The following is a 27,408-nucleotide window of genomic DNA, read 5'->3' on the forward strand; positions in this document are numbered from 1 at the left end:
TTTTTTTAACTGTATGCATAGTATTTAATTTCACAAAACACACATTGTTTTGTACCATTTAATGCCAAATAATGAAGATAAAAATATCCTTAATACAGTTTTCAGGTCGTTCTATTAAGCAGATAATCTTACAAAGCAATATTCCTGTCCAGCTATTACTGGTGAGGTTGGAGGTTTCCAGATGTTCCTCAGTTCTTGGGTACAATGTAGCCTAAGATTAGGACACTTTGCTGGGTGCAAAACCACCACCATGACCAAAGGAAAAAAAAAAGAGGCAATAGTAGGGTGATTTATTAGCAAAGCAAAATTACACCTCAAGGAGAGAAATGGGCCATTAAATACGAAGCTACTGAGTAGAAGGCAGGATTGAAGTTTTGTCAAATAAGGCAAAAAACTGAGGCCTTCCTCAGTGGCCTTTCCCCAAATAACTTGACTGCACGATGGCTGCCCGGGTGCGCAAAGGCATGGCTTGTGCATTTGATCCTCTGCCCGTCCAGGTTTAGGGCCACCAGGGGAAGGCCACGTAGCAGTTATTAGGTCCCCAAGCTAAGTCCCCAAACCTGGCGCGAGAAGTCTGCTTCTACATAAGGAAGGTACAGTGCCATTATCTCAATAGTTGGTCAAGGGTGATGGCCATCTTGGGGTATTGTAATGGAATCCTGCATCCCTGGGCCTTCAGCATCCCTGATCAGACCTTCTTAGCTCCTACCCAACGAGACCACTGTCTGGCACAGGAAAAAACGACAAAGTGTAAAGGGTACGAGGGCTGTCCAAGCAGGAAGGCAGTTTCCACGAGGGAAAAACTGGGTGGCAGCGCTGGAGAAGGACCTGTCGACCGCTCGGACGCCCGGAGCCTGGGATTACCCGAAAAAGCCCCGCCCACGGACGGGAGGGGAGGCGGGGCGGGGCGGCCGGGCCGCGCACTGCGCCTGCGCACGGGCGAACCAGCGGGATTTAACCGCCCCCTCCGCGCCGTCCGCCATCCACCGCTGTCGCCACCTCGGCTCCCGCTCTCTGCCCCTCCTTCCCGCGCGGTTCAGAGGCTATGGCTGACCCTCGCGTGAGGCAGATCAAGATCAAGACCGGCGTGGTGAAGCGGTAAGGAGCCGGCGCGAGCTGTGTTTTGTGGTGTGGCGGCCGCGAGGCCCGTCCGAGCGTAGGCCGGAGGCGGGGTCTGGGTTGTAGGCCTCACCCGGAGCCTCTCGCCTGGCGGGGGCCGTGACGGGCCCCGAGTTCGCCAGGCCCGAGTCCGAGGCCTTTCCTCCGCGGCCAGGCCGCTCGAATGGTTGCGGAGTGTGCGGAGTGTGCGGAGTCTGGGGCGCCTGGCGCGGGGGAGGCGGGGGGCGGCTAGGCCGGGCCCGGCGGTGCGCGCCCGGGTCTCCCGGCCACACCTGACGCACGGCTGGCCGGCGGCCTCGGCCTTCACTGGCCTCAGGTGGGCTCGAAAGCAGCGGCTGAAGTTTAGCGGGTTGCGGGGTGAGGAGGTCCGGGCCTCGCGGGCCTCACCCTGGAGAGACCGGGAGCGAGCCCGGTGACAGCCTGGCGAGGCTGGTGGGACTGGGAGCACTGGGCGTGAACTTTCCAGCACTCTGCAAACGAATCGAGGCCTCCCTCGGCTTCGGCCTGCCTTCCCGCGGCTCGTCGCCGAGGGCCGTCGGCGGGGGGGCGGGGGGGGGGGTAGTTAGGCCGCTCCCTTGGCTGGGGGTAATTAATTTGCTTTCATTCCCGACGGCGGGTACATGCTCAAGTGATCATTAGAACTTTCTGGTCTAAACCCAAGAAGATGAGACGGTGATGAAGCATTTCAAGTATTAAACCGCCTTCTCTGCAGGCCGGTTACATTGCCGTGGAAATGTCAGTCTCCTAGTCGTTTTTATTTCTGTTAACCCACTTTTTCTTCAAATGAGTTCACGTTTTGAGTTTTAAGTACGACGGCGCACAGTACTTGGTCTGGAAGCTTTCCTGTTGCCAAAGCGCTTCTGAGTGGACACTGCCACTTATTTTGTGTTCTGGAATATTGTACATTGTAGTGCCTTCCTCACCTCATTTATAAAAGAGTAGGTACTCAATATAGTTGTTGGGCAAATAGCCATGGCTAGTAAATGTTACCCAGTAAGACTGTGTAAATGGTTTCTCTACTCCCCCCCCCCCCACCCCCGGTCGGTCGTTGGGCTTGAACTCAGCTGTGCCTGAGCTTTTGTGCTCAAGGCTAGCTCTCTGCCACTTTGAGCCACAGCTTCAAGTGGTTTCTGTTGGCTAATTGGAGAGAAGAGGCTCATGGATTTTTCTGCCTGGTTTGGCTTTGACAGATGATCCTCAGATCTCAGCCTCCTGAGTATCTAGGAGAGTTAAAAAAATCAGACTTGCCTAAGGTCACACTGCATGTTGGTACCAGAGTAGGGAAATGAAACAAGAGTTTCTGATCTACAACTTTTTACTTTTAGTTCATGATACTTTATCAAAGAATTAAATTTTGTAATAATAGGAGGGAATTGGAGATGTACAACTGAAAATACATGTAATTCACACCATCACCCAGCCCACAGCTCTGTTCCTTTTCTTTTTTCCTGGACTTATTTTGTGTAAGTCATTTTAATCAATATATTGTATTTTTGGAATAAGAACCAGGATATAATGGAGAATACTTTAGAGTGAAATCATGAGAAATGACTTACAGTGGAGATTTTCCGCTAATTTCTTACAGAACCTTGACATTTTTCATCCCAATTGATATTATTTTATAATGTTTAGTTCAAATAGTTACATGTTTATAACACATATTCAAAAAACTTATGTAATTATGAACTAAGTTTTTAGGTTTCCTGAAATTCTGAAAACTTCTTGGAACTTGAGTTTTCAGTTTATTTTCAGTAGAACATTTTCAAACTTTAGATATATTTTATACTTCGATAAATTTCTCATTTTTATAAAATTAACTTATGATCTTAAACTTTATAAACAGGAAATGTGTATGATACATTTTTTCCCATGGCTTTTCTGTTGAAATTTTTTGTTGTACTATGAAAGAGATGCTTTTTTTTTTCCTGTTATACCAAGGTCGCAGGACCCCTCCCCGCAAGAAGACCACCGAGAGTCAGACTCTACAGCTGTTTTATTTAAACGGGCTGCAGCCGAACCCAGGAGGAGAGCCCCGACCTAAGGATTTGAAGGTCTTATATAGGCCCACAATCAACCAGGTGTTTTGATTACCACCATGTGTTGCTTTGCTAGACAGAAACTAGAAACACGTGGTGGTCACTACCTCAAACTTTAACCTTTCACTGTCACTTGTGGGGCTTGAACTCTGGACCTGGGTGCTGTACCTCAGCTCTTCAGCTTAAGACTAGCGTTCTACTACTTGCGCCACAGTGCCACTTCTGGCTTTTTTTGCTTATGTGGTGCTGAGGAATCGAACCCAGAGCCTCATGCATGCGAGGCAAGCACTCTACTACTGAGCCACCTTCCTAGCCCAAGAGATGCTTTTTTAAAACCTAAACTTTTAGCCATTTATTACTCATAGTACTTACATTATAACTCTAAATCCATAACTATTAGTGTGTTTGTTTATTTATTGTCAGTACCAGGGTATGAACTCAGCACTCATACAGCTTGCTTCTCCAGCTTGAGTATGTATCTAGTACACTCTACCACTTGAGTCATGTCTCCAGCCTGGCTTTTAGCTGGTTATTTTGGAGATGGAGTCTCTTGGACTTTCTTTACAGGCTAGCTTTGCATTGTGGTCTTCCAAATCTCAGCCTCCTGAGTACATAGGATTGCTGGGCCTAGCCAGCTGCTTCTCCCCCCCCCCCCTCGAAAATTATTTTACTACGGCTCTTTTCATCATCTTAGTATCCTATTTTTTAAAAAAATCTATGTTTATCTCATCTATTGGGGGTCAGGGGAGAGGAATAAGTTGGTATAGCAAAGTCCCATTAATTAGTCAGGCTGAGCAATATGGGACTTCATTATGGTTTTCTGTAAATGTTTAAAACTTTTACTAATAAGGATTAAAGTTCAAGTTCAATTTCAAAGTCTTCTTGATTTCTGAACTTGTTCTGAACTTTTTAGGCGTCCAACTCATCCCTTTCGAAAGGGATCCTGCTTATTAGTTTTTTATGTTTTTTTTTTTTTTTTTGGGTCCGGTCGTGGGGCCTGAACTCTGGGCCTGGGCACTGTCCCTCAGCTCTTCAGCTCAAGGCTAGCACTCTACCACTTGAGCCACAGCGCCACTTCCGGCTTTTTTTTTTATGTGGTGCTGAGGAATCGAACCCAGGGCCTCGAGCATGCAAGGCAAGTGCTCTACCACTGAGCCACCTTCCCAGCCCCTTATTAGTTTTTTAAAGCAATATTCTACACACTTCTATTCTCACCCTTTTTCTAACCATATATTTAGATCCTAAACTCCAATAATTCACTACGTTTAGTACAACCTACCCAAACTGAACTCCAGGACAAATATATCTAGAATATAATTTCTAGTGGCTCCCAACTTTCAGAGGGAACATGAACAATAACTTTAAATCACTTTTTCCGATAAAGTTGTGACTTCTGAAGACAAACTGGCTATGAAACTAGAGAGATTTAGTCTCTAGAGTTGGAGGATAATAATGCTACCATTTCTTTGAACAAGCAGCCTTTGTGAACATGTGATTAGAGTGCTGAGCATCCCTAATTAGGAAATCTGAAATTCAGAATGCTCAGAAGTCCAACATTTTTTTAGTGTTTGGCATGATTCAAATTTTGGAGCATTTTTGGATTAAGGATGTTCAATTTTCTATACAAATATTCCGGAATCTTAAATATTTCTAGTCCTAAGCATTTTGGATATTCAGCCTAAAGTGTATCCTGCTTGGTAGGTTTGGAACAACTTTGCTATTTTTTTTCTTTCTTCTTCGATTAGGGTCATAGCTAATCTAGCAGCCCTAGTAGAGAGTTACCAAATAATACTCCAATTTCTTCCTTAGTACAGAACTGTGAAATCCCTATTTTTGTTTATCTTGTTATTTAAGTGACATCTCTTGTCCTGTTTGCTTTGGGGCATAGGGCTTTCCCACATTCAGTGCCCAAACTGAGATATCTGTGTAAACCAGGATGACTGGTCATCTCTTTGTAGCTAACAGTCCTTTTGGGCTGTGCTGAGAGTTATTTGGAGTACTACTTGTTGATAGTACATGAGAGATTTGCACACATTTAAAATGTTAACTGTGTGGTGCAAATATCATTCCTCTTCAGAATAGCTTCCTTCCATATTAACTGAGTTAGAAAAGAATTTTCTCTAACGTAGAAAAAATGTAGAATTGATGTTTCCTTAAAGCTGATTTGATAATTTAGCTAAATGTCTTATGTCTGCCACAGGCTTCCAAGTAGGGTTTGTGTTTTATAAATTAAGTTCTTTTGTTACTAGACTTGGTGGTTGATTCAAGAAATTCTGCAAAGAAAAAATGCTGGCCTTTATCCATTTAACATAAGGGTTACTCAATATCTTTAAAACCAACTTTATTGCAATAAAACTTGCTAAGATAGCCCCACTAGTGGGTGAATTAATTACTTAAAATATCTTCTTAAATACATCTTTTTATTACTATTTTAGATTGGTAATGGCTTAAAAATCTAATGTGAATGAAGGATGTTAGGGCATTGGAAATAGCACTGACATTGGCCCATAGTTTCCTTCTGATTAAATGAAAGTGACACCAGTAGATTAGAATGAGACTAGGACAATTCACACTGCAATTGTGTTAGTTTAACTTTAACAATCTTTTAACACTCTTGTTTAAATGTAGCTGACATACCATAATTACAAATCTACAAGCCTTGATTATAGAATTTTACATCATGAACCTGTGGGAAAATTGTATTGATTTTTTTTTTTTTTTTTTTTTTTGTAATAAAAGCAAGCAGTTTCCAAACTGGGATCTTCCCAAGTTTGTTTATACTTACATTTGTGGTGTATAACTGTATGGTTTATATTGTATACATATACACACACAATATATGCATAGAGCTGGAATTGAAAGCAACATAAATGGAATCTGTATTAGTTCAGTATGTATTATACTCACTTAAGTTTTTAAAAAATGCAGAGATACATATACTTACTCAAACATAAGCCTCCTATCCGCAGCTTTAGCTTTTTTTACACTCCTTGTATTTAAAGGAATGCCAACATTATTTTACTCATGCCTATTAGTTACTCAAGCAGAGGCCTAGAGGATCATTGTTTGAGGCCAAGCTTAGACAAAGTTAATAAAATTCCATTTTAATAAAAAAGCTGTACATACCCTGCCTCCCCATGTGTTCCTAGTTATGAAAGAGTTGTAAACAGTAGGATTGACGTTCAGGATGGCCAGGACAAAAGTTGAGAAATTGAGGCCAAAAGGCTGGAGTGTGTGGCCTGCTAGCAAGTGTGAAGTCCTGAGTTCAAACTTTATTTTTTTTTCAGATTTTTAAATTTTTTTATTGTGAAAATACTGTACAGAGGGCTTATAGTTACATGAGCAAGGTAATGAGTACATTTCTTATCAAGCATTGTTGCCTCCTCCTTTGTTTCCCCTACCATCCCTTTCCTCCCACTTCCACAACTACACTCTCCCCCATATCCCCCCCCCCAATTAAATTATAAAGTTCCTTTCAACAGTGTCTTGCACATCTCCTTGTTACAATGGGTTAACCTGTATCCCTATTTAAACATTTTGTTTTTTCCCTTCCCCTCCCCAAATTATACCGATATCAAATACAGTGATAACGGGTTATACCATGGGGAAAGAACATACAAAACAACAACAAAAAAAAATCAAATGGTACCTTATAAATATGTTAGAAACAATGGCAAGCAAGAAAATAAAAACACTTGTAACCCTATCTTGGGGTTCATTTTGCTTAACATCATCTTGGATTTTTTGAATCTCTTCTGAGTTCTCCTGAGCATCTAGTCACACTACTCATTTCACTTTAAAGCCTTTCACAACCTATTTCTCTATTTCTCATTTTTTCTGTTTTTTAAATTTTTTTAGAGTTCAAACTTCAGTAACCACCAAAAAATAAAAAATAAAAATGGATGGAAAATAGATAGATAGATAGATGGATGGGTAGATGGGTAGATAGAAGGGTAGATGGGTAGATAGATAGGGTAGATAGAACTATGGTGGATAAAATCTATGAGAGGTTAAGGTTGTGGGCCTTGAACTCTGGGCCTGAGCTCTGTCCCTAAGCTCTTCAGCTCAAGGCTAGTGCTCTACCACTCGAGCTACAGTGCGACTTCCGGTTTTCTGGTGGTTTATTGGAGATAAGAGTTTCGAGGACTTTCCTGCCCGGGCTGGCTTTGAACCGTGATCCTCAGATCTCAGCCTCCTGAGTAGCTAGGAATTCAGACGTGAGCCACCGGCTCAGTCCAAAATTCTTAAACCATAAATGCTTAGTTATGTGATCTTTCTATTTCCAGCAATACATTTATGGAAGAACATGTTCTATTATGATGTGATGATATGCCCAAACAACTGAATAACTTGTCATAGATCCAAAGATTGCTTATTTAGCAGCCTCACTCACAATCTATGTCTTAATGTCTGTGAATTACCTGGTAGGATGTTGAAACAATACATATTTAATGAAAGTTATTTGCAGTGGAGAAATGAATGGGTTAAGTTTCCTTTATAAAGATTTTAAACTTGATCTAGTAAGTTGAGAGCCACTGATTCAGTTATTATATCACCACACTATAGTTGTTATTTATTCTTGCAATGTGAATTAACTAGATGGCATCCTGGCTTCACATAGGTATTTTATCACGACCCTAGGTCATGCAGCCTTTAAAACTCCCAATTTTCTTAGCTTCAAAATGGGGTTAAAAATGGTACCTTTCTTACATTGTTTGGAAATTTTAAGGTAATCATGCAGAACAGCCCAAATGCCTGGTATGTAGCCAATGTTTAATATATTGCAGTTGTCAGTATTAGCATTTGTGCTACTGTAACAAAATCCCTGAGATTGAGTAGTTTATTAATAATAGAAAATTATTTTTCACAGTTGTAGGGGCTGTATAAGTCTTAAGATTAGGTGCCAACAGATTTTTTTTTTAAAAAAGGCTCAATGCTATGGGAAGCTTCTCAGAAGATCCAAGTCACAAAGGATGGGCCCTCATGACCTAATCAGTCTTCCTAAAAACCACACCTTTTAATTCTAAGTTGGAGATTCAAGTGTCACAAAGACTCAATGCCTATGTGCCTCTGATCATATAAAATATTTATTGAAATGGAAACATGAGGTTTGTTCTTTGTTATTGTTCTTGTTTCCTTTTTGTCTTGTTTGTTCACTATGTCTTAGGGAGCGTAAGAGAAGGACACAGAAAGGAGGGACAAAGGGTGAACAAATACAGCAGTGGTACTCACAAGATTCAAGTGTCAACTTGAACTTTGGAGGGAAGCAAACAATCATACCATAAAAGCAGCATTATTATGTTCATGAGGCTATATAAAAACGTGGTTAGAAAAATTAAGGATAAATGGTTACTGATCCCAGGAAAGACCCTGAAACTCTCCCTCCACCCTCTTTTCTTAGGAACAAACACAGGAGTACTCTACTACTGAGCCTCTGGTGTTTTTTATTTTGTTTTGTTTGCTGATCCTGGAGCTTGAACTCAGAACCTGAGTGCTGTCCCTGAGCTGCTTTTGCTCAAGGGTAGCTCTCTACCACTTGAGTCACAGCTCTACTTCTGACTTTCTTGGTAAGTTTTTGGAGATAAGAATCTCACAGACATTCCTGTAATGGCTGGCTTTGAACTATATCCAGCAGGTATCTCAGCCTCCTGAGTAGCTAGGATTACAGGTGTGACCTGCCAGTGCCAGCACCTTTGGTGTTTTGAGACAGAGTTTTGCTACTTGACTTGGGCAGGTCTTGAACTTGCTTGGTTGTCCAGATGGAGTCAAGCCTATATTGTAATAAAAATTAGATTTTTTTTTACTTGTCATTTTTACTAATGGCTATAAAGAAAGGAAGAGTATAAAACTTGTGTTTTGGGGGAATGTCTTAAGATTTTGAAAAGAAAACAGCTTTAAATAAGCTTCAGAAATGAAGCTGTAGCTGAAGTGTTAAGAGTACTAGCCTTGAGTGCAAAAAGCCCAGGGATTGTGCACAGGCCCTGAGGTCAAGCCCCAGAGCTAGCACACATACAAAAAAAGATAATTTAAAACAAAAACATCACCTTGACAATAAAGAAAAAAAAAACTTTCACTGCCTTATATTAGCACATGTTCACAAAAGGTAAATATAGTCTTCAGATCATGAAAAACCACTCAAATTGGGAATAATGTTGGATTCAGGTATTTGGAATTAATAAACTGCCCAGAAAAGAAGAGGGCAGGGGAAGAAGCAGCAACCAGGAATTGGCTTATGCCTGTAATCTTAAATACTCAGGATCCCGAGATAGGAGGACTGTGGTTTGAAGCCAGTCCAGGCAGGAAAGCCCATGAGACCCTTTATCTCCAATAAACTACTCAGAAAAATCCAGAAGTGGCGTTGTGGCTCAAGTGGTAGACCATTAGCTTTGAGCACAGAGACTCATGGACAGTTCCCAAGCCCTGAGTTCAAGTCCCATGACAAGAAAAAGGAAAAAAACAAAAAAACCCACAATCTTTAAGCTGGGCATTGATGGCTCATCTCTGTATTTCTAGCTACTCAGGAGGCTGAGATCCTCAAGACTTAATGGTTAAAACTCCTTTATTAAAATGCCAGACTAGAGGTATGGCCCAAGTGGTAGAATGCCAGTAGAAAGCAAGAAAGCAGAGTGACAGCATGAGGCCCTGAGTTCAAAAGCCTTGGTACCAGCACACACACAAAGAAAAGTAGTAACAGTCCTCCAGTGATTAAACATTTTTGAACAGTGTTTCAGAGATTAAAAAATATTAATGTACACTTGGAAGCCAACAACTTAGCAACATTGTTTTAAATTAGGAAGAGACTATTTAAAAATTATTAAAACAGAATCAAAGGGACAGCGTTCTGGTTAATTCTAGATCAACTACTAGAATTAACCAGAACACTTTGATTCTGTTTAGTAAATTGTATACATGTGTTTGTTTTTGTATAGTTGCTTATTGTTAACTGGTATAAATGGGCTCACCTATTCTGGTTTTTATGTTTTTGTTTTTTGGGGGGTTTTTTTTTGGCTTTTTTTTGTAGCAGTACTTGGGCTTGAACTTGGGACCTTGAACCAAGATCCTCCCAAATCTCTACCTCCTAAGTGGCTAAGATTGCAGGTGTGGACCACTGTGCCTAGTTCATAGATTATTTTTAAATTAATATTTTACTGATACTTAAAAACATAAAAATTAGTGATTGACCATGTAATGTTTCAATACATGTACGTATCACATAATGGTTAAAGCAGGTCGAACGTATTTATCTCCCTATTTAACATTTTTTGGTGAAACTTTGAAGATAGGTTCTAGCTTTTTGAAATAATCATCCTGTTATTATCTGTAGTATCCTGTGTAGTGTATACCAGAACTTCTTGCTCTTTTCTAAGTATAACTTAGTACCAATGTCATCAGTTAATACTATTGTTGCTATATTTTACATATAAGAGAAGTTGGGATATAGATGTTTTGAAATCTCTTGAGCAGTAAATGATACTGCAAAGAATCTTTGTAGGTTTTTTTGCTTGTTTGGTTTTTTTTTTGGTCAGTCATTGGGCTGGAACTCTGGGCCTGGGCGTTGTCCCTCAGCTCTTCAGCTCAAGGCAAGTGCTCTACCGCTTGAGCCACAGTGCCACTTCCAGTGTTTTGGTGGTTTATTGGAGATAAGAGCTCATGGGCTTTACTGCCTGGGCTGGCTTTGAATCGTGATCTGCAGATCTCAGCCTCCTGAGTAGCTAGGATTACAGGTGTGAGCCACCAGCACCTGGCTTGCAAGGAATCTTAAAATAGCAAAAGTTTGTTCTCAGTCCTTAAAGAATTTATATATGATGTATATAAACATTTATTCCTAGAACTTTTGCATGACTATACTAATCTATTATTTCATATGTGGATGAATATTTAGGAGTTTTCTTTGGCCTCCATTTTTCTCACTGTTTTTTGTTTTTTGTTGTTGTGGTTGTTGTTTTGAATCATTACTCAGGTTTGAAGTCATGGTTTATGCTTACTCGGCAGGTGTTGTACACCTTGAGCTATGTCCCAAGCCCTTTTATTGCTTTTTTTTTTTTTTTTTTTTTTTTTTTGGATGCTGTCTTGCTTTGTTGCCCAGGCTGGTGGTATGGCTCAAGTGCTAGAGTGCTAGCTGTAAGCAAAAAAGCTGAGCTGAATTCAGCTCTCAGTACCGGCACTCACACACAGGTCAGCAGTTTGCTCTCTGATAGTTGCTTTCCTTGGAGTAGATGCTGAACCACCATAATGATGTGCACTAGTCTCCAGTAGGATATAAGCTCCATAAGGTCAGGGATACATTCTCAGGATTGCCATAAAAATGTTCTTGATAAATATTATGAAATGAACGAATTTTTTCTCTGTGATATTACACTTTTCTAGAGGACAAAAAAGAATGTCTTATTCATGTCTCTAAGCATATTAAAAATACTTTAGCACATTTTAAAGCAATAATACATTCATATGGCACAAAATTCTAAGGTATAAAATGATACACAGTGAAATAGGAGTCTTTCCCTTGTTTGTTAATTATGCAGTCTTCCCTCCCTAACATTCCTCACTTTGGTATATTTTCCAGAGATAATTTGTGTAGCACAAGTATTTAGTTATGTCTTTAAGAACAAATGGTAGTTACTCTACAGATACTATTATTTTCAGTGTTTTGTTGTTTTAGAAAATTCTGCAGTGTTTATACTTGCATGCATATATTGGTTTCACAAATGTGCGTGTATATCTGTAAAATAAATTCCTACAAGTGTAGACTCAGAGGATATATGCATTTTAAGTATAGATACTACTGATAAAAGTGCCCTTCAAATAATTCTAAGTATTTATATAATTATAAATAACAACATAGAAATTTGTTAACATGCTGTTCAGTGACCTCGTAGTCTAAAATGAATTGAACAATTAAACAGTGTAACTAATGCCTAAATATCCTAGCTACACTGGTGGCAGAGGCAGGAGGATTGCCATTGAAGGTTAGCCTAAGTAAAAAGTACAAGATCATATTTGAAAAACAAACTGAAAGCGAGGGATAATGGCTTGAATGGCAGAGAGGTCCTGTAATTAGTCTGCAGGACTGCCCAAGGATATTCAGTTTTTGTTTTTTCAGGGAAAAAAGCAGAAGTCAGATGCCAGTGGCTCAGGCCTATAATTCTAACTGCTCAGGAAGCTAACATCTGAGGATTACTGTTCAAAGCCAGCTAGGCAGGAAAGTCCATGAGACTCTCTTATCTCCAATTAATCACCCAAAAAGAGCTAGAAGTGGAGCTGTGGCTCTAGTGGGAGAATGCTGTCCTTTAGCAAAAAAGTTCTGGGATAAGACCCAGGTCTTGAGGGCAAGTCCCAGTACTGGCACCAAAAAGGAAAAAATATAATCACTGGAATAATTTTTGAGCTAGGTACCATTAGCCCATGCCTGTAATTCTGACTGCTCAGGAAGCTGAGATCAGGAGGATCTTGTTTTAAAGCCAATCTAGAAGAAAAGTCTGAGATTCTGTCTCATTATTCTCAAATTCTGTCTCTCTGGATCTTCCTACTTTCTTCCCATACCTCTCTCTTCATACACACAGAGGTAGACACTTGTTTAAGATGACCCAGCTAACTACTGGTAGAGCCAGAAGTGGATAACTTTCTTACCATGTTACACAGTGTCAACAGATACAGTTTGCTCACGAGGACTTTTCTGTTCTAATGGTTAGAATTTTTTTAAGTCTTTATTTATTGTTCAGGTTTTTGTTCGATTTCTCCTTTTTCCTCCTCATGCTGCGTATTGACCCAGAAGCTTATGCTTCTGTGCAGGCACGCTAACACTAAGCCATGCTTCCAGCCCTTTTTTATACTGGCTATGTTCAAGATAGGTCTCATTTTTTGTTCAGGCTATTGGGGGCTGTGGTTCTCCTACTTGTGTTTCTTCTGTGGTGGGGATCAGTGCATACCACCTTGCCCAGCCATTGTTTTACATAGAATCTCACAAATACAACCCCCTCTCCTAACAGGACTAACAAAACTGATTACAGAATCAAGCCACAATGCTGGCCAAAGCTTAGTCCTTGAAATTAAGTAGTCAGTAAACTTTGACGATAAGTTACTTTTTCGATCTTAGTATTTGAAAAACACTAAATTTCAGAGTTAATTTGTTTGGCTTGTGTTTTTAAGGTTCTGGGGGTCAAACCCAAGCCACATCCCCTGAACTTCAGTTTTCAAGTAAGTTTGTGATATATGAAGACTAACCATTAGTTACACTCAGATTACTTTAGTTTAGAAAATAGTTTTGTATTAGTAATCTTACTGAGTTTGCACATGAATTGCTTTAGCTTTTGGAGAAATTTTATAGCTTATTTTTCATATTACTAAAAATTATAATGTAAGTTGGAAATGACAATGTGCCTGTAGGTACAGCTACTCAAGAGATTGAGGCAAGAAGATCGCTCAAGCCCAAGAGTTTAAGACCAGCCTGGTCAACATAGGGAGACTCTATCTTAAAAAAAAATACAGTGAACATGAGAAGCAAGTTGGTACATTTCTGTAATCCTACCTGTTTGGAGAGAGATTGGGAGGATTGCAGTTCCAGGCCAGTGGAGGAAAAAGTAACATTCCATCTCTATGAATAAGCTGTGCATTTGTAGTATGTCTGTAATCCCAGCTATGCAGAGGTGTAGGTGGGAGGATCATGGATCATGGTTATAGGCAAAACATGTGAGACCTTTGCTGAAAAATAAAGCCAAAAAATAAAAAGGACTGAGGTCGGACCTAAATTAAGTGGTAGAGCACCTATCTAGCAACTATAAAGCTCTGAGGTCAAACTTAGTACTGCCCAAAACTAAGTAAAATTATAGGATAAAAACAGATTAGGCATACGGATATGTTCAACAATGTATATTACTTCTGGATATTGTCTTAAAAAGATAAAACATTTTAAAATACAAATTTAAATGTTTAAAAAAATCTAAAAGTTTAGTAGATATACAGACCTAAACTTAATGCTTTAAATACTATTGGGAAGTAGCTCTCTGGCCAATAGGATGAGAAGCAGTAGAACAAACTTTAAAAGGCCAATAGCACCTTGCTAGCACGTTGCTAATAAGGACTAATAGGTACTTAAAGTGATGGAAGTGATTCAGACAACAGCATATTAACCCCCTACTGTGCCCTGTTTTAAGCTGCTAATAGATTAGCCTTTTAAAGAAGAACTAGCACTTTTATATTCCTTTTCTAAGCTTTTGATATAGTATTGATATAGTATTGAACTGCTATATGTGATTCTTATGTCTCATAATTTTCCAGAATACTTGTGAAGAGTGCTGTTAATAAAAGTTTAGATTCTGTGTACGTTAAGATTTTTTAAATATATTTAGAAATGAGTTTATATGACTAAAACTTTTGTAAATTTTTTAATTGCCATAATAAAGAGTACTATCATGTATGAAATAGTAAGTATTTTTGTTTGTTTTGTGCAGGTCCTGGGACTTAAGGGCCAGGGCATTGTCCCTGAACTTCTGTGCTCAAGTCTAGTGCTCTATCACTTTAGCCACAGCTCTACTTCTCTTGGGCTGGCTTTGAACTGACAACCTCAGATCTCAATCTATTGAGTATAGGTAGGATTATAGGTATGAGCCATCAGCGCCCAGTGTACATATTTTAAAGAGATAAAAAACTTAGATTTTGTCTGGTGCCAGTGGCTCACACCTATAATCCTAAGCTACTCAGGAGGCTGAGATCTGAGGATCATGGTTCAAAGCCAGCCCAGGTGCTCCAGTGGTAGAGTGCTTGCCTTGAGCTGAAGAGCTCAGGAACAGAACCCGGGTCCTGCATTCAAGCCCCATGACTAACAAAAAAAGCAAAAACAAAAAACTTAGATTTGGCTTCTGAGTATATGTGTGTGTATGTATGAGGACATATACTCACTGGTCTTTTTTCTTTTTTCAGACAAATAGTCATTTGATTCGTATCAACCGCATAGCATTATATCTATCTTAACTTTTCCCAGAGGTTTCTATAAACCTAAAGTAAATGTTTGTATATTTTAGTTTCAAATTCTCCAATTAAATACCATTGGTTGGCTAAAGTTTTACCCAGAAATACTCAAAACACTTCTTCAATAGGAAGTTTGAGATATTTCTAAAGGCTGCAATGGCTTTTGAGATCCAAATAGATGAAAATAGTTCCCTCTTTATATGAAGGCTACCACTGGAATAGGGGTGACCAGTAAGCTTGAACATAAGCATCCTAAAGCTTATCTTCTACAGTTTTAACTAGCTACAACTCTTAAGTTTTTTTTTATTTTTATTTTTTTTGCCAAGGAAAAAGTATTTTCCAGTAAACAAAGTTTTTGTGGAAAAAGATGTGAAATGAGAACTGGTACCTCCCAGTAAGTTACTAATAACACTGTCAATCTGGGTTTGAGTTTTTGTAAGCCTGAGGTTTTCTTCTAGAGATTATTTCATCAGCTATTATTTAACATCTGTGTATATGAGGCACAATGCTAAATATTAATAACATGTTCAGGTTTTTTTGATTTGGGGGGGTTGGTAGTATTAGAGTTTGCACTTAGGGCCTTGTACTATTAGAGGCAGGTGTTCTCCTACTTGACCACGCCTCTAGCCTTCACAGTGCTAAACATTGCTCAGGTTTATAGTCATTGTGAAAATTCAGACTAGTATCTTCCTTCTTTTATAGTTAAAATTATGAAATTAGTGGTATTTCTTGCAGTGTTACTGTACTTAGACTTACTATCTTAGACTCAGGGATCATAGCTTTAATTTAGTAGTTACTCAATAAATTCATTCTTCAAACAGTCTAATCATCAGATATTAGAAAATACTCCTTGGATTCTTTCTGTAGCCTGAGCTTTAGGCAAAATTTAACCAAGGGTCAAATCCCAGTTCATGCCAATTTTCCTATGTTTTATTATTGGTTTTAGTAAATATATCAACTTTTGAATATAAAGTACTCTGTCAGGGCTTTACTAAATATACAGTTTCCTCTGAGTAGAATACCCCTTGGCTTTCTGTTCTGAATAATGCCTTTGATTTTTTGGGCTCTTCTTAGCCACTAATTTCCTGATGTCTTCCCTGGCTAATAGAAGGAAGTCTTCTAATGTGCTTCATGCAAGCATCATTTCTTGCCTGCATTCTACCTCTCCTCATTGCTGCCTCATAGGATCAAGAGCTAACCCTCATATGGAAAGTCAAAATTGTATGGAGTCCATCCATTGTGCGCTTGCTCTTGCTCACACTTTCTCCCTCCCTCCCTCCCTCTCTCCCTCTCTCTCCCTCCCTCCCTCTCTATCTCCCTCCCTTTCTCCCCCTCTCCCTCCCCCCTCCCTTCCTCTCACTCCCTCTCTCCTGTGTCTCTGTATGTTTTTGGCCTCTTTTCCAGTTTCTTTTCAACGGTATTGTCATACCTAAGTCACTTTTTAAAAAGTTGCTAAAACCTCTATTCCACATTCCAAGAGGCCGTACATGTCCAGAGAATCATCTGTATTCACAGTCCCTACAATTCTACTTCTCAGTCACTTATTTACCTGCTATAGTCTACTTTCATGACAACAGCAGTGGTACAGAGATCATTTATACTTTTTAAAATCTTGAGTTTTTATCTCGATTCATTACCAGTAGTTGACAAATTGCCCTCCCCAACATTGTCTACCTTGTTGTTGCTGTTGACCATTGGCCTGAACTCAGCTTGGGCACTGTTTCTAAGCTTTTGGTCAAAGCTAGTTCTCTACCACTTTGAGCCACAGTGCCACTTCTGGTTTTCTGGTGGTTAAAGATAAGAGTCTCAGACTTTCCTGCCTAGGCTGGCTTCCAACCTCGATCCTCTGATCTCAGCCTCCTGAGTAGTAAGGACTATAAGCGTGAGCCACTGGCACCTGACTTACCCTATTCTTTTTTTTAGTTGTGGTAATATTTTGCTTCTACCTCTGTGCTTCAGTCTTACTTTTGTTTTCTTCCTTTGTTATTTATGCAACACAAATTTATTGTGTCACCAATATATGACAGATACTTGTCTGAGTGATAGATATCTAATGATGACAAGACAGATGCAGTTCTTGCTCTAGTATGGCTTACCTTCCCTGAATGTTGCTGATATTCTACCTGGAACTTTCTCACTTAATAAATACTCCAGTGAGAAGTCTCACCTACTTCTGCCACTCACCTCCAATATACATTTTAATCACTCCCAGACCTCGCTCTTGAATTCCAGGACCACCTACTTCTGGACATTTCTACTTTAATGGCACATAGGTATGGCACATAGGTATCTCAGACACAAAGGTACTAGGTTTATATTTTCCTCTCCCATACTCTTGTTCTGACAGTGGCAGTACAATACTATTATCTATCTGCCAAGTTAACCTTTGGTCATCTCTCCCTCTCTCCCTCTCTCCCTCTCTCCCTCTCTCCCTCTCTCCCTCTCTCCCTCTCTCCCTCTCTCCCTCTCTCCCTCTCTCCCTCTCTCCCTCTCTCCCTCTCTCCCTCTCTCCCTCTCCCCCTCTCCCCCTCTCCCCCTCTCCCCCTCTCCCCCTCTCCCCCTCTCCCCCTTTCCCCCCTCCCTCCCTCCCTCCCTCTCTCTCCCTCCCTCCCTCTTTTTCCTCCCTCTGTCTCCCTTTTTCTCTCCCCCCCCCTCTCCTTTCATCTATCATCCATCAGGATTAAAATAGATATTTACTTAATGTCTGTAAATTCCTACAGCCACCATTCTTGATTAAGCTTTTCTACCTCTCTCATAGATTCCCATTACATTCCTATTTTATCTGACTGGCCCTAACCTGCCCATTTCTGTTACATTACTTATATTGCAGCTATAAGAGACTTTTTGAGGGGGGGAGGGGAGGACTATGTGATGGTTTGCTTTCTGAAACAGGGTTTCCCTGGCCTCAAATTCCCATTCTGGGTTACAGGCATGCACACCATACCTGGCTGTAATGACTTGTGTATGTATACCAGTTCTGGGGCTTCAATTTAGGGCCTGGCACTGTCCCTAAGCTTTTGTCCTCAAGGCTGGTGCTCTGCCACTTGAGCCACAATGCCACTTCTGACTTTTTAGTGGTTAATTGGAAATGAAAATCTCAATTGGAGCTGGCTTTGAATAATGAGCCTCAGATCTCAGTCTCCTGAGCTGGATTACAGACGAGCCACTAGTGTCCAATTTGACCGTTCATTTTAAAAGGTACATGAGATTAGGCCATTCCCCTCATTTTACTGTCCAATACATTTAGGAAGAAGTATAATTTTCTTGACTTTACAAGTTAATTTGGTCCTCTGTTCTCTTGTTGATCTTTATCTTTTTAATATTTCTCCACATTTAATGATCCAGTCTTACTTAATTTCAAACCATACTTTTGTTTTCTGTTGTTTTAGATCTTGTGTTCTCTAGTACCTAGAATGCTGCTTCTCTGCTTCCTACTTCTGACACATACCCTTTCCCCATCTTTGCCCTGGTAATTTCTACTCATCTATCAGATCCAACTTTCATATCATTTTCTTCAGAAAGCTTTCCCCAACCCTCATTTAATTTTAGTCTATTTTAGGAAACAACACATTTTCTCAGAGACCACTAAAAGAATTGTGACTATGGGATACTTTCTAGATTTTAGTGTTTTGTTGTTGACATGCATATATTGTCTTTTGTTGTTGTTTTACTGTTCTGGTGTTTGAACTCAGGGCTTTTCACTTGCTAGACAGGTATTTGAACACCTGAGCCATGCCCTTAGTCCTTTTTGTTTTGCTTTATTTTTTTGCTTTAGGGGTTATCTTGCCAGTTCCAGGGTTTAAACTGGAGAGAGTGCCTCACACTCTCTCACTTGGCTTGCTTGTGGTTGATGCTGGAGCCACACATCTACCTGAGCTAATTGGTGTTGGAGTCTCTTAGACTTTCCTGCCTGGGCTCCACATTCTCCATATCTCAACTTCCTGAGTAACAAGGATTATAGGCATGAGCTACCAGCTTCCAGATGCTGGTATTTTGGGGACAGGGGCTTAATAATTTTGTCCCTGGGCCAGCCTGGACACATGATAGTTTACACTATCATGCCCAGCTTTTTATGTTGAAAGGAAATCTCATGAACTTTTTGTCCGGGCCAGTCTGGAACTGTGGTTCTCCCACATAGCTGGGTGACAGGCATGCTCCACCATATCCAGCTATTGGTTGAGAGCCATGAGATTTCATGAAATTTTAGCCTGGGCTGGAGGGAGGCTTTTACTTGCTTCTATACTGAAGTTCATAGGAATAAAATGAGAAATGAAGACAAATGGTTAAGAAGGGAAGAATTTTAAGTTTCATTTCTGTTTCTTGGTTCGGTTAACTTTAAGCTTGTTTTGAACTGACTATGTGGAGGAAGATTGTGTTGGGAGCCTCTTGATCTGATTTTTAAGGGCAGTAGAGTTTTCTGTGAGGGTTGACAGAGGAGTGAACCAGCTAAACATGTCTGGTCTTATTTATAAGTTAGCAAAATTTTTAAATCTAAAATAAGAACTACACTTTATTAATGCAGTGTCCTAATATGTATATATGTATATATACACATATATATGTATATGTATATACACATTGAAGCAAAATGTAATGAACTATTCCTATTTTTACTACTCGTAATAGACTCTGGTATTTATCTTTTTATCTTTTTTTGTGTGAAAATACTGTACAGAGGGGTTACAATTACATGGGCAAGATAATGAGTACATTTCTTATCAAGCATTGTAGCCTCCTCCTTTGTTTCCCCTTCCCATCCTTCCCAGCCTCCCCCCACCCCCCACTTAATCCTCCCCCCCCCCACCAAAGTTGTAAAGTTCATTTTCGACATGAGAACTTGTACTTCTCATTAGACTCTGGTAATTCAAATTCCATCTATTCTGTCTATAAAACAGTGCTGATTGCAGCTGAATGAGTGGGTTTTACAAGTCGTAGATTACAACCCTGACTAATTAGTTGCAACTAGCATATTGTAAATACTCCTGTGGAAGTAGTTGGTGACTTGATTGTGTAGTCAAACAGGCCAGTTTAGCAACAGAATCCAGTCAGTGGAAGCTAGTGAGCAGGGAAAGGGAATTGCCAAAAGTTCCTGACTACCTGTTGTATATATAGCATTGGACTGAGAACTATATTTTATATTGACTATGTTGAATAATAAATAGCCTTTTTATTTTACTTAGGGAAACAGGCCCAAAGGACAAATAAGTTATTAAAGCCATAAAGATGACAAAAGTCAGAAGGGGAATTTGAATCTATAAAATCAGTCTTTTGCTCCAGTTCCCACACATTTGTACCCATTCACTGTGTCTCACAAGTAAGTAATCCAATATACATGTTAAACTAAGAAGGGAATTAGTGACATTTAGTTGTCTTCAAAATTTTATAGTGGAAAATAACAATATAAAGCCCCATTAAATGTGAATGAGACAGGCATAAACATTGACAAACAGTTAAATAGTGATAGATTATATTGGCTTTCCAGAGAGCTTAAGTCTTCATGCCTCTGTTCATCCAAGAGGTAGAGGTAATATCCTTTAGGCTGAGATATATGGGGTTTTCTTGTTGGTAAGGTAAATGAAATGTTCAGAGGCTTTACTACTGCACCAGAGCAGATAATAAGGCAATTAGAACTGTTAAATTGATGAAACACCAGACTGGGATGAATTATAACATGAATTATAAAGAAACATGAGATTTTATGGCAACTTTTGAGACCTAAAGAGGAAAGGTATATCAGTAAAGTGAAGAGAAATTGATAGTTAAACCTAAAATGGTGGATTTATTGACCTGGAAAAAATCCTACTTTTAAACATTTTAAGGCCAGTTTCAGAATACTTTGCTAGCTTTGTAAACAGTGAGAAAATGATTAGTTTATTTTGATAATCTAATTTCTTTTGTAAATAAACTTAAGATGTTCTTTCCTATCTCTCTTCTTTCTCTCCTTCCTGTCCTCTTTCCTTCCCTTTTTTCTGTCCTTCTGCAAAGAGAGGAAATCATCTAGTACAACCCCCTCGTTTTTTATGTACTCTAGAACTACAGAAACAAAAGAGCTGCTAGGCGCCCATGGCTCATGCCTGTAGCAACTCAGGAGGCTGAGATCTGACGATCGCAGTTCAAAGCCAACAGGGTCAGGAAAGTTTGTGAGACTCTTAACTCCAATAAACCTTCAAAAAACCGGAAGTGGTGCTGTGACTCAAGTGGTAGAATGCTAGCCTTGAGCTGAAGAGCTGAAGGACGGTGCCCAGGCCCAGAGTTCAAGCTCCATGACTGACAAAAAGAAAAGAAAGAGCTTACCCATGACTGCATAACAAAACAGTCAAGAGAACTAGAACATAAGTTGCTTGACATACCATGGCTTAAGTTTATTTGGCCTGAGTAGTCATTTTAGTAAATGACTTCTTACAGTGTGAGAACCTGAGGGGTAGGTCACCAGTTACAGAGAGGCAGGGTTTCTGGGGAAGAGAGATAGAAGGGGACACAAGGCAAGAGGAAAGGGATGGATCTCCTGGAGAGGAGCAAAGCAGTGCCTCTCCTCAGGCTTGAGGAGAGCCTGGGCTGGCAGAGAGGCCCAAGGAGGAGAGCCAGGCTGGAGAAGAGGCCCACGCAGAGCTGAGAGGCCTGCTGAGATGCCTGCACAGGGCCAAGAGCCCTGTGCAGAGGTGGATAGGCCTATGGGAAGGAAGAAAAAGGAAAAGAAACTTGCCCCCTTGGGGTTGCAGCTGCTCCCAATTGTGAGGTAACCCAGGACAGGGTTGCAGAACACTAATAAAACACCGGTGGCTCACACCTGTAATCTTAGCTACTTCAGGAAGCTGAGATCTGAGGATTGTGGTTCAAAGCCAGCCCAGGCAGGAAAGTCTGTGAGACTCTTATCTCCAATAAACCACTAGGAAACCAGAAGTGGCGCTATGGCTCAAGTGGTAGAGTGCTCGCTCACCTTGAGCTTGAAGAACCCAGGGACAGCGCCCAAGCCCAGAGTTCAAGCCCCATGATGGACAAAAAAACAAAAACACAAAAAACCCCTCCTTTATCACCTTTAACCAGGCCTCTCCACAGACCTGCTCACAGGTCATTACAATATAAACTTGTATATAGAATACAGGAACAGTATTCTTTAAATATGTAATCTTAAAATAATTCCATTACTAACACTTGTGATCAATTTTTTTTTAAACCAAAGATAGCTGGAGAATAATCATTGGAAATTAACTGATTTTTCATGTTTTGGTAAGGAAAGGCTACTTGTTTCTAAATTCACCTTTGGTCCATAAGTCTAGGATCTGCAAATGTATACCTAAAATAAAGACTTTGGGAATACTATATTTTCATAGTAAGTTTTTTATGAATGGCTACAACTTACAATTCATTATAGGAAAATGATCCAATTGGAAACTGAGCCACACTCTTTCTCCCTTCCCCCCTGCCCCCCCTCTCTCATTCATTTGGTTGGTTTGTTTTTAAGACAGGCCAGGATGACCTGGAACTTGTATTCATCTTGCAAGCTTTCTAAATAACTATGGCCTGTGCCAACAAGACTTAAAATTTTTAGAAAACTTTTAGTATGTTCTCATATATTCCCCAAAGCCCTTCTAGATTTCAGAAACTGTCTATCTAATTTGTCTATGCCTTTGTTTAAGCAGACACAATATAAATTGTAATGTTTCAATTAAAATTGTCCATATGATTTTAATACTGCTGGTCCGAATGACTATTGAGATACTATTCAGGGTTTTTTTCCCCTCTTAATTTTAACAAGAATTTTGTATAACAAGATTAATTAGGGAAATTAGGGAAATTTTCTCTTTTTACAAAAAAAGAGAAAAATGGAGGCAATTTCTGTACAGGAAATGGGAATTGAAGATTCTGCGATAATATTTGTGCCTACAGTTTTTTTTGCAAAGCATTATTTAGGTCTGTGTTATTTACCATGAACATACAGCTGTTTAACATCATAGTTGGAGAGGAAGTGAAGAGAATTCTTCTTGATGGACTCAAGGCAGGCTTTTTGGATGAAACATGTGCTCTGCCTTAGCTATATCTTAAGCAAGTAGCGATGAGTAGGGAGGGATAGGGAAAGATAGGTATTTCTTCTTGGCAAAACAAATAAGATTAAAAAGCCATCCATGATACACTTTAGAAATGCATACAAGCCAGGTGACAGGAGTTCATGTCTTTAATCCTGACTGCTTGGGAAGTAGAGATTGGGAGAATGAAGGTGAAGCCACCCCGGATAAAGTCTGTGAGATCATCTTAATCAGTGTCTAGGCACAGTATTGCATGTCAGTCATCCCATCTGTATGGGTGGCTAAGATTATGAGGATCAAATATCCAGGCCAAAAGTAATTCAGACCTCATCTCAAAAGAGAAAGCTAGCATAGCATGGTGATTTGTTTGATAGGCCAGCTATGGCAGGAAGTGAAGAAGGAGGACCACAGTCCAGGCTGGCCTAGACAAGAATGAGTACCCTATCTCCAAAATAACCAGAGCAAAAAGGGCACAAGCATGGCCCTAACTAAAACACTTGCCTAATTTGCACAAAGCTCTGAGTTCAAACCCCAGGGCCACTCCCCCCGCCACAAAAGTTTATATTGTATATAGATAGATATAGATATAGGTATGTATATGTGTGTATATGAGACACTGAACACAGTGTAGAAAGCATGTAGTGTTATATAATATGAAGTACATTTGGAGAGTTTTTAATATCCTTCTGAGAAGTTTGGAATTGTTTTTGGTTATATGTACAAAACTAAGTGTTTCTAGTGACAGTTTGGTGGATACACTGATGAGGTAAAGAAAGTGGTTGCTTTCTTGTTGCTTCATGATTTTTTTTCTCCCCCCTAGATTTTCAATTTAGCTCTGTAATGAAAATGCTTTATAGTAGTAGTGGCCCAATTAATATTTATTTCAAATATATGAATTTCTGCATAGAGAATATCATTGAAGTAGTGTTTTATTTTGCTTTTTAAGGAAAATTGAGTATAGCAAAGGTTGTATAAAACTTATGTGTGTGTATGTGTATGTGTGTGCACATACTGTGTGTACTGGAGCTTGAACTTAGGGCCTGGAAACTGTCCTTGAGTTTTTTTGTTCAAAGCATAGCTCCACTTCTGGCTTTTTTGGTGGTTAATTGGAGATAAGCATTTCACAGACTTTCCTCTTCTGGCTAGCTTCAAACCACAATCCTTCCTGAGTAGTTAGGACTGTAGGCATGAACCACCCATGCCCAGCTTATTCTCCTTGATTTGCCAACAGCTAACAGCTATTTAGGATGCATGCAAAGTACATATGAAATAATGGAAACGTGAATAATAAGTTCACAATTATATAAAGGACAAATTAACCCAAATAAATTTGAGTGTGCATTTAGTCTTTATTAATAAAGTAGAATCACAAAGTTAAATGTTAATATGAGAAAAGTGAATATCTAACTTTCAATAAAATCGTTAATGTTACTAGTTTAGGGAAATTAAAATGAATTCAATTTAGTTGTAAATATGGACTAAAAGTTAGTTATTGCACCATACCAAAGAGAGTGTTAACATTGTATTGAGTTGGAGATGGTGTTCTGCATGGTGCCACAGATGTTCTGTGGAGAAGTGGTGAGGGGAAGGAAGTATTAGAAAATGAGCAGACTTTTGTGTTAAAATATTTCTGTCTTGGCGTGTGCCAATATGAATAAAATCTGAACTCCCCCCATTTAAAAGTCTGCTCTGTACATTGTGTTCTTTTTTATCTGTTCAGGATATCATTAAACCAAAATATTTTCCTAGTATGTAAAGCCTACACATATGATTTCATAGACTGCAAATATCCATTTATAAAGGAAATTTTTTTTGCCATTATTGGGTTTAATCTCTGGCCTTTCATTTGCTTGCTCTGCTGGTACCCTACCTCTTGCACTACACCTCCACCCTATCTTTTTGCTGGTTATTGTGGCCCAGGTTGGGCTTTGGATCGTGATTCACCAAAACTCAGTCTACTGAGTTGCTAGGATTAACTAGTGCCTAGCTGAGACAATTTTTTTGATTGAGAGAAATTCTGAAACAGGAAACCTATTACAACCTGTAATAAATCTCTTTGTGGAGAAGGCATAGTTGTAGAAATGGTTTTAGTATTGTTCCAGATTGTTGGTTGGGGAGACAGTTTTGTTTTTTCTTTAGGAAAGAATAAGATTAGAATAAATTTAGTTTATTTTCTGTAATATCCATCCAGAAATTTTAATAAGTGGATTTTTCTTAGAAGTTACCACTCATATAGCTTACGGAACTTTCTTCTCTTTAAAAATTAGCCAGTGCTGGTGGTTCATGACTGTAATCCTAGCTATTCAGTAGGCTGAGATCTGAGGATTGTGGTTCAAAGCCAGCCCAAGCAGGAAAGTCTGTGAGACTTGTATCACCAATAAACCACTCAGAAAACTGGAGGTGGCATTGTACCCCAAGTGGTAGAGTGCCAGCCTTGAGCTGAAGAGCTGAAGGACAGCACCCAGGCCCAGAGTCCAAGCCTCACGACCCACAAAAACACAAAAAACAAGATCTAAAAATTGTCCGGGCGCGGTGGCTCATGCCTATAATCCTGACAACTCTGGAAGCTGAGATCTGAGAATCATGGCTCAAAGCCAACCAGGTAGGAAAGCCCATGAGATTCTTATCTCCAGTTAACACCTAAAAAACAGAAGTGGTGCTGTTGTTTAAGTGGTAGAGCACTTGCCTTGAGCTGAAGAGCTCAGGGACAGTGCCCAGGCTGAGTTCAAGCCCTATGACCAACAAAACAACAACTATGACCAAAAACTATTTCTATTAAAATAATTCATTTTTGAAAAGTCTTATCCACATAAAACCTATGATAATAAGATTGATAGATTTGGTTATATTGACACTGTAAAGCAAAATTTCATTGGAAAAAACTCTGATTTTGGAAGGTATTTATTATCCATATAACATAATGAGAATAAAGATCTGAATATGCAAAATGCTTATGAATTAATAAGAAAGATCAGCATTCTAACATAAAAATAGGAAACAAATATAAATAATGTAATAGGAATAAATAGAACTAGATGATGTATGAAATGGTAATAAGAGCCCTATATCCTAGGGATGCAACAGTTCACAGTTTCACAGTTGAGGAAACTGAAGCAACTGAACCAGTGGGATCAGTATTTGAGTCTAGTTCTAGACTCTTAATAAATACATTGTATCTTAGTAACACTCCAAGAATTGCAAATAGGCATAATGTTACTATTCACTTATAAAACTGACTTGGAGGCAGGCCACTAGTGGCTCAAGCCTGTAATCCTAGCTACTCAGGAGGCTGAGATCTGAGGATCACAGTTCAAAGCCAGCCCAGGAAGGTAAATCCTGTGAGTCACTTATCTCCAATTAACTACCAGAAAACCGGAAGTAGCTCTGTGTGTGGCTCAACTGGTAGAGCTGAAGAGCTGAGAGACAGCTCCCAGGCCTAGAGTTCAAGCTCTACCACTAGCAAAAAAAAAAAGTGACAAATAAAACCAGCAAACTCTGTGCTCACTGTTGGTGAGATTATTAAGTGATGCAACATTTGTGGAGAATAGTTTGTAATTACATATCAGTAAGCAAAGTGTTACCTTTACCAGGTAAGATTTCTCTCCCATCCTCCTCTCTTCCTCCCTCCCTTCCCTTTCCTTCCCTTTGCTGCCCTCCCCTCCCCTTCTTGTCTGTCTGTCTGTCTGTCTGTCTGTCTGTCTGTCTCTGTCTTTTGTTTGACAGGGCCTTTTCATATAGCTCAGGTTGGCTTTAAACCTACTCCATAGGCAAGATATTATGGTGGCACATGCTTATAATCCTAGTTACTCAGGAGATTGAGGCAGGAGGACAGATGGAAGATAAGATGGTATAGATATATATAAATGATTTCTACCTCCATATTGTAATATTGAAAAATTAGAAATACTGTAAGCATTCTTGATATTACCTAAATAAAATACACTATGTATATAATCAATGAAACACCATGTAGTTATTTAACATGTCTGATGCATAAAGTCACTTAAAATACCTGATATAGGCTGTTCATTGGTAAGGGAAAGTTTTTACACTTGTTGAGAACTTATGATGAAATCACCCTGAGGAATTATTCACTACTCACTTCTTAGAGCATAGTATTTGGGAAGTACAATGGTTCCATTTACATGGTTTTACCCTTCCATGACTTTAGTTACCTACTGCAAGTTGAAGTCTGAAAATACTAAATAATTCCAAAATAACAATTCATCATGTGCATAGCACGAAGGAATTGTAATGTGCTGTTC

At 39.5% G+C, this 27,408-nt stretch overlaps 1 protein-coding gene across 1 annotated transcript in view; it reads left to right on the top strand.

Annotated features, from left to right (window-relative positions):
• The first annotated feature begins 947 nt into the window (after positions 1-947).
• Positions 948-27,408, top strand: part of Tbca (tubulin folding cofactor A) — a 54,653-nt gene continuing 28,192 nt past the window's right edge. Inside the window, exon 1 of the mRNA XM_070031217.1 lies at positions 948-1,098. Within this exon, the coding sequence (XP_069887318.1) occupies positions 1,046-1,098 (53 nt within the window). The 5' untranslated portion in view covers positions 948-1,045. The remainder of the gene's footprint in view (positions 1,099-27,408) is intronic.

Source organism: Dipodomys merriami, unplaced genomic scaffold, assembly GCF_024711535.1.
Source record: "Dipodomys merriami isolate MVZ:Mamm:240054 unplaced genomic scaffold, mDipMer1.0.p SCAF_20, whole genome shotgun sequence".
NCBI classification, from domain to species: domain Eukaryota; kingdom Metazoa; phylum Chordata; class Mammalia; order Rodentia; family Heteromyidae; genus Dipodomys; species Dipodomys merriami.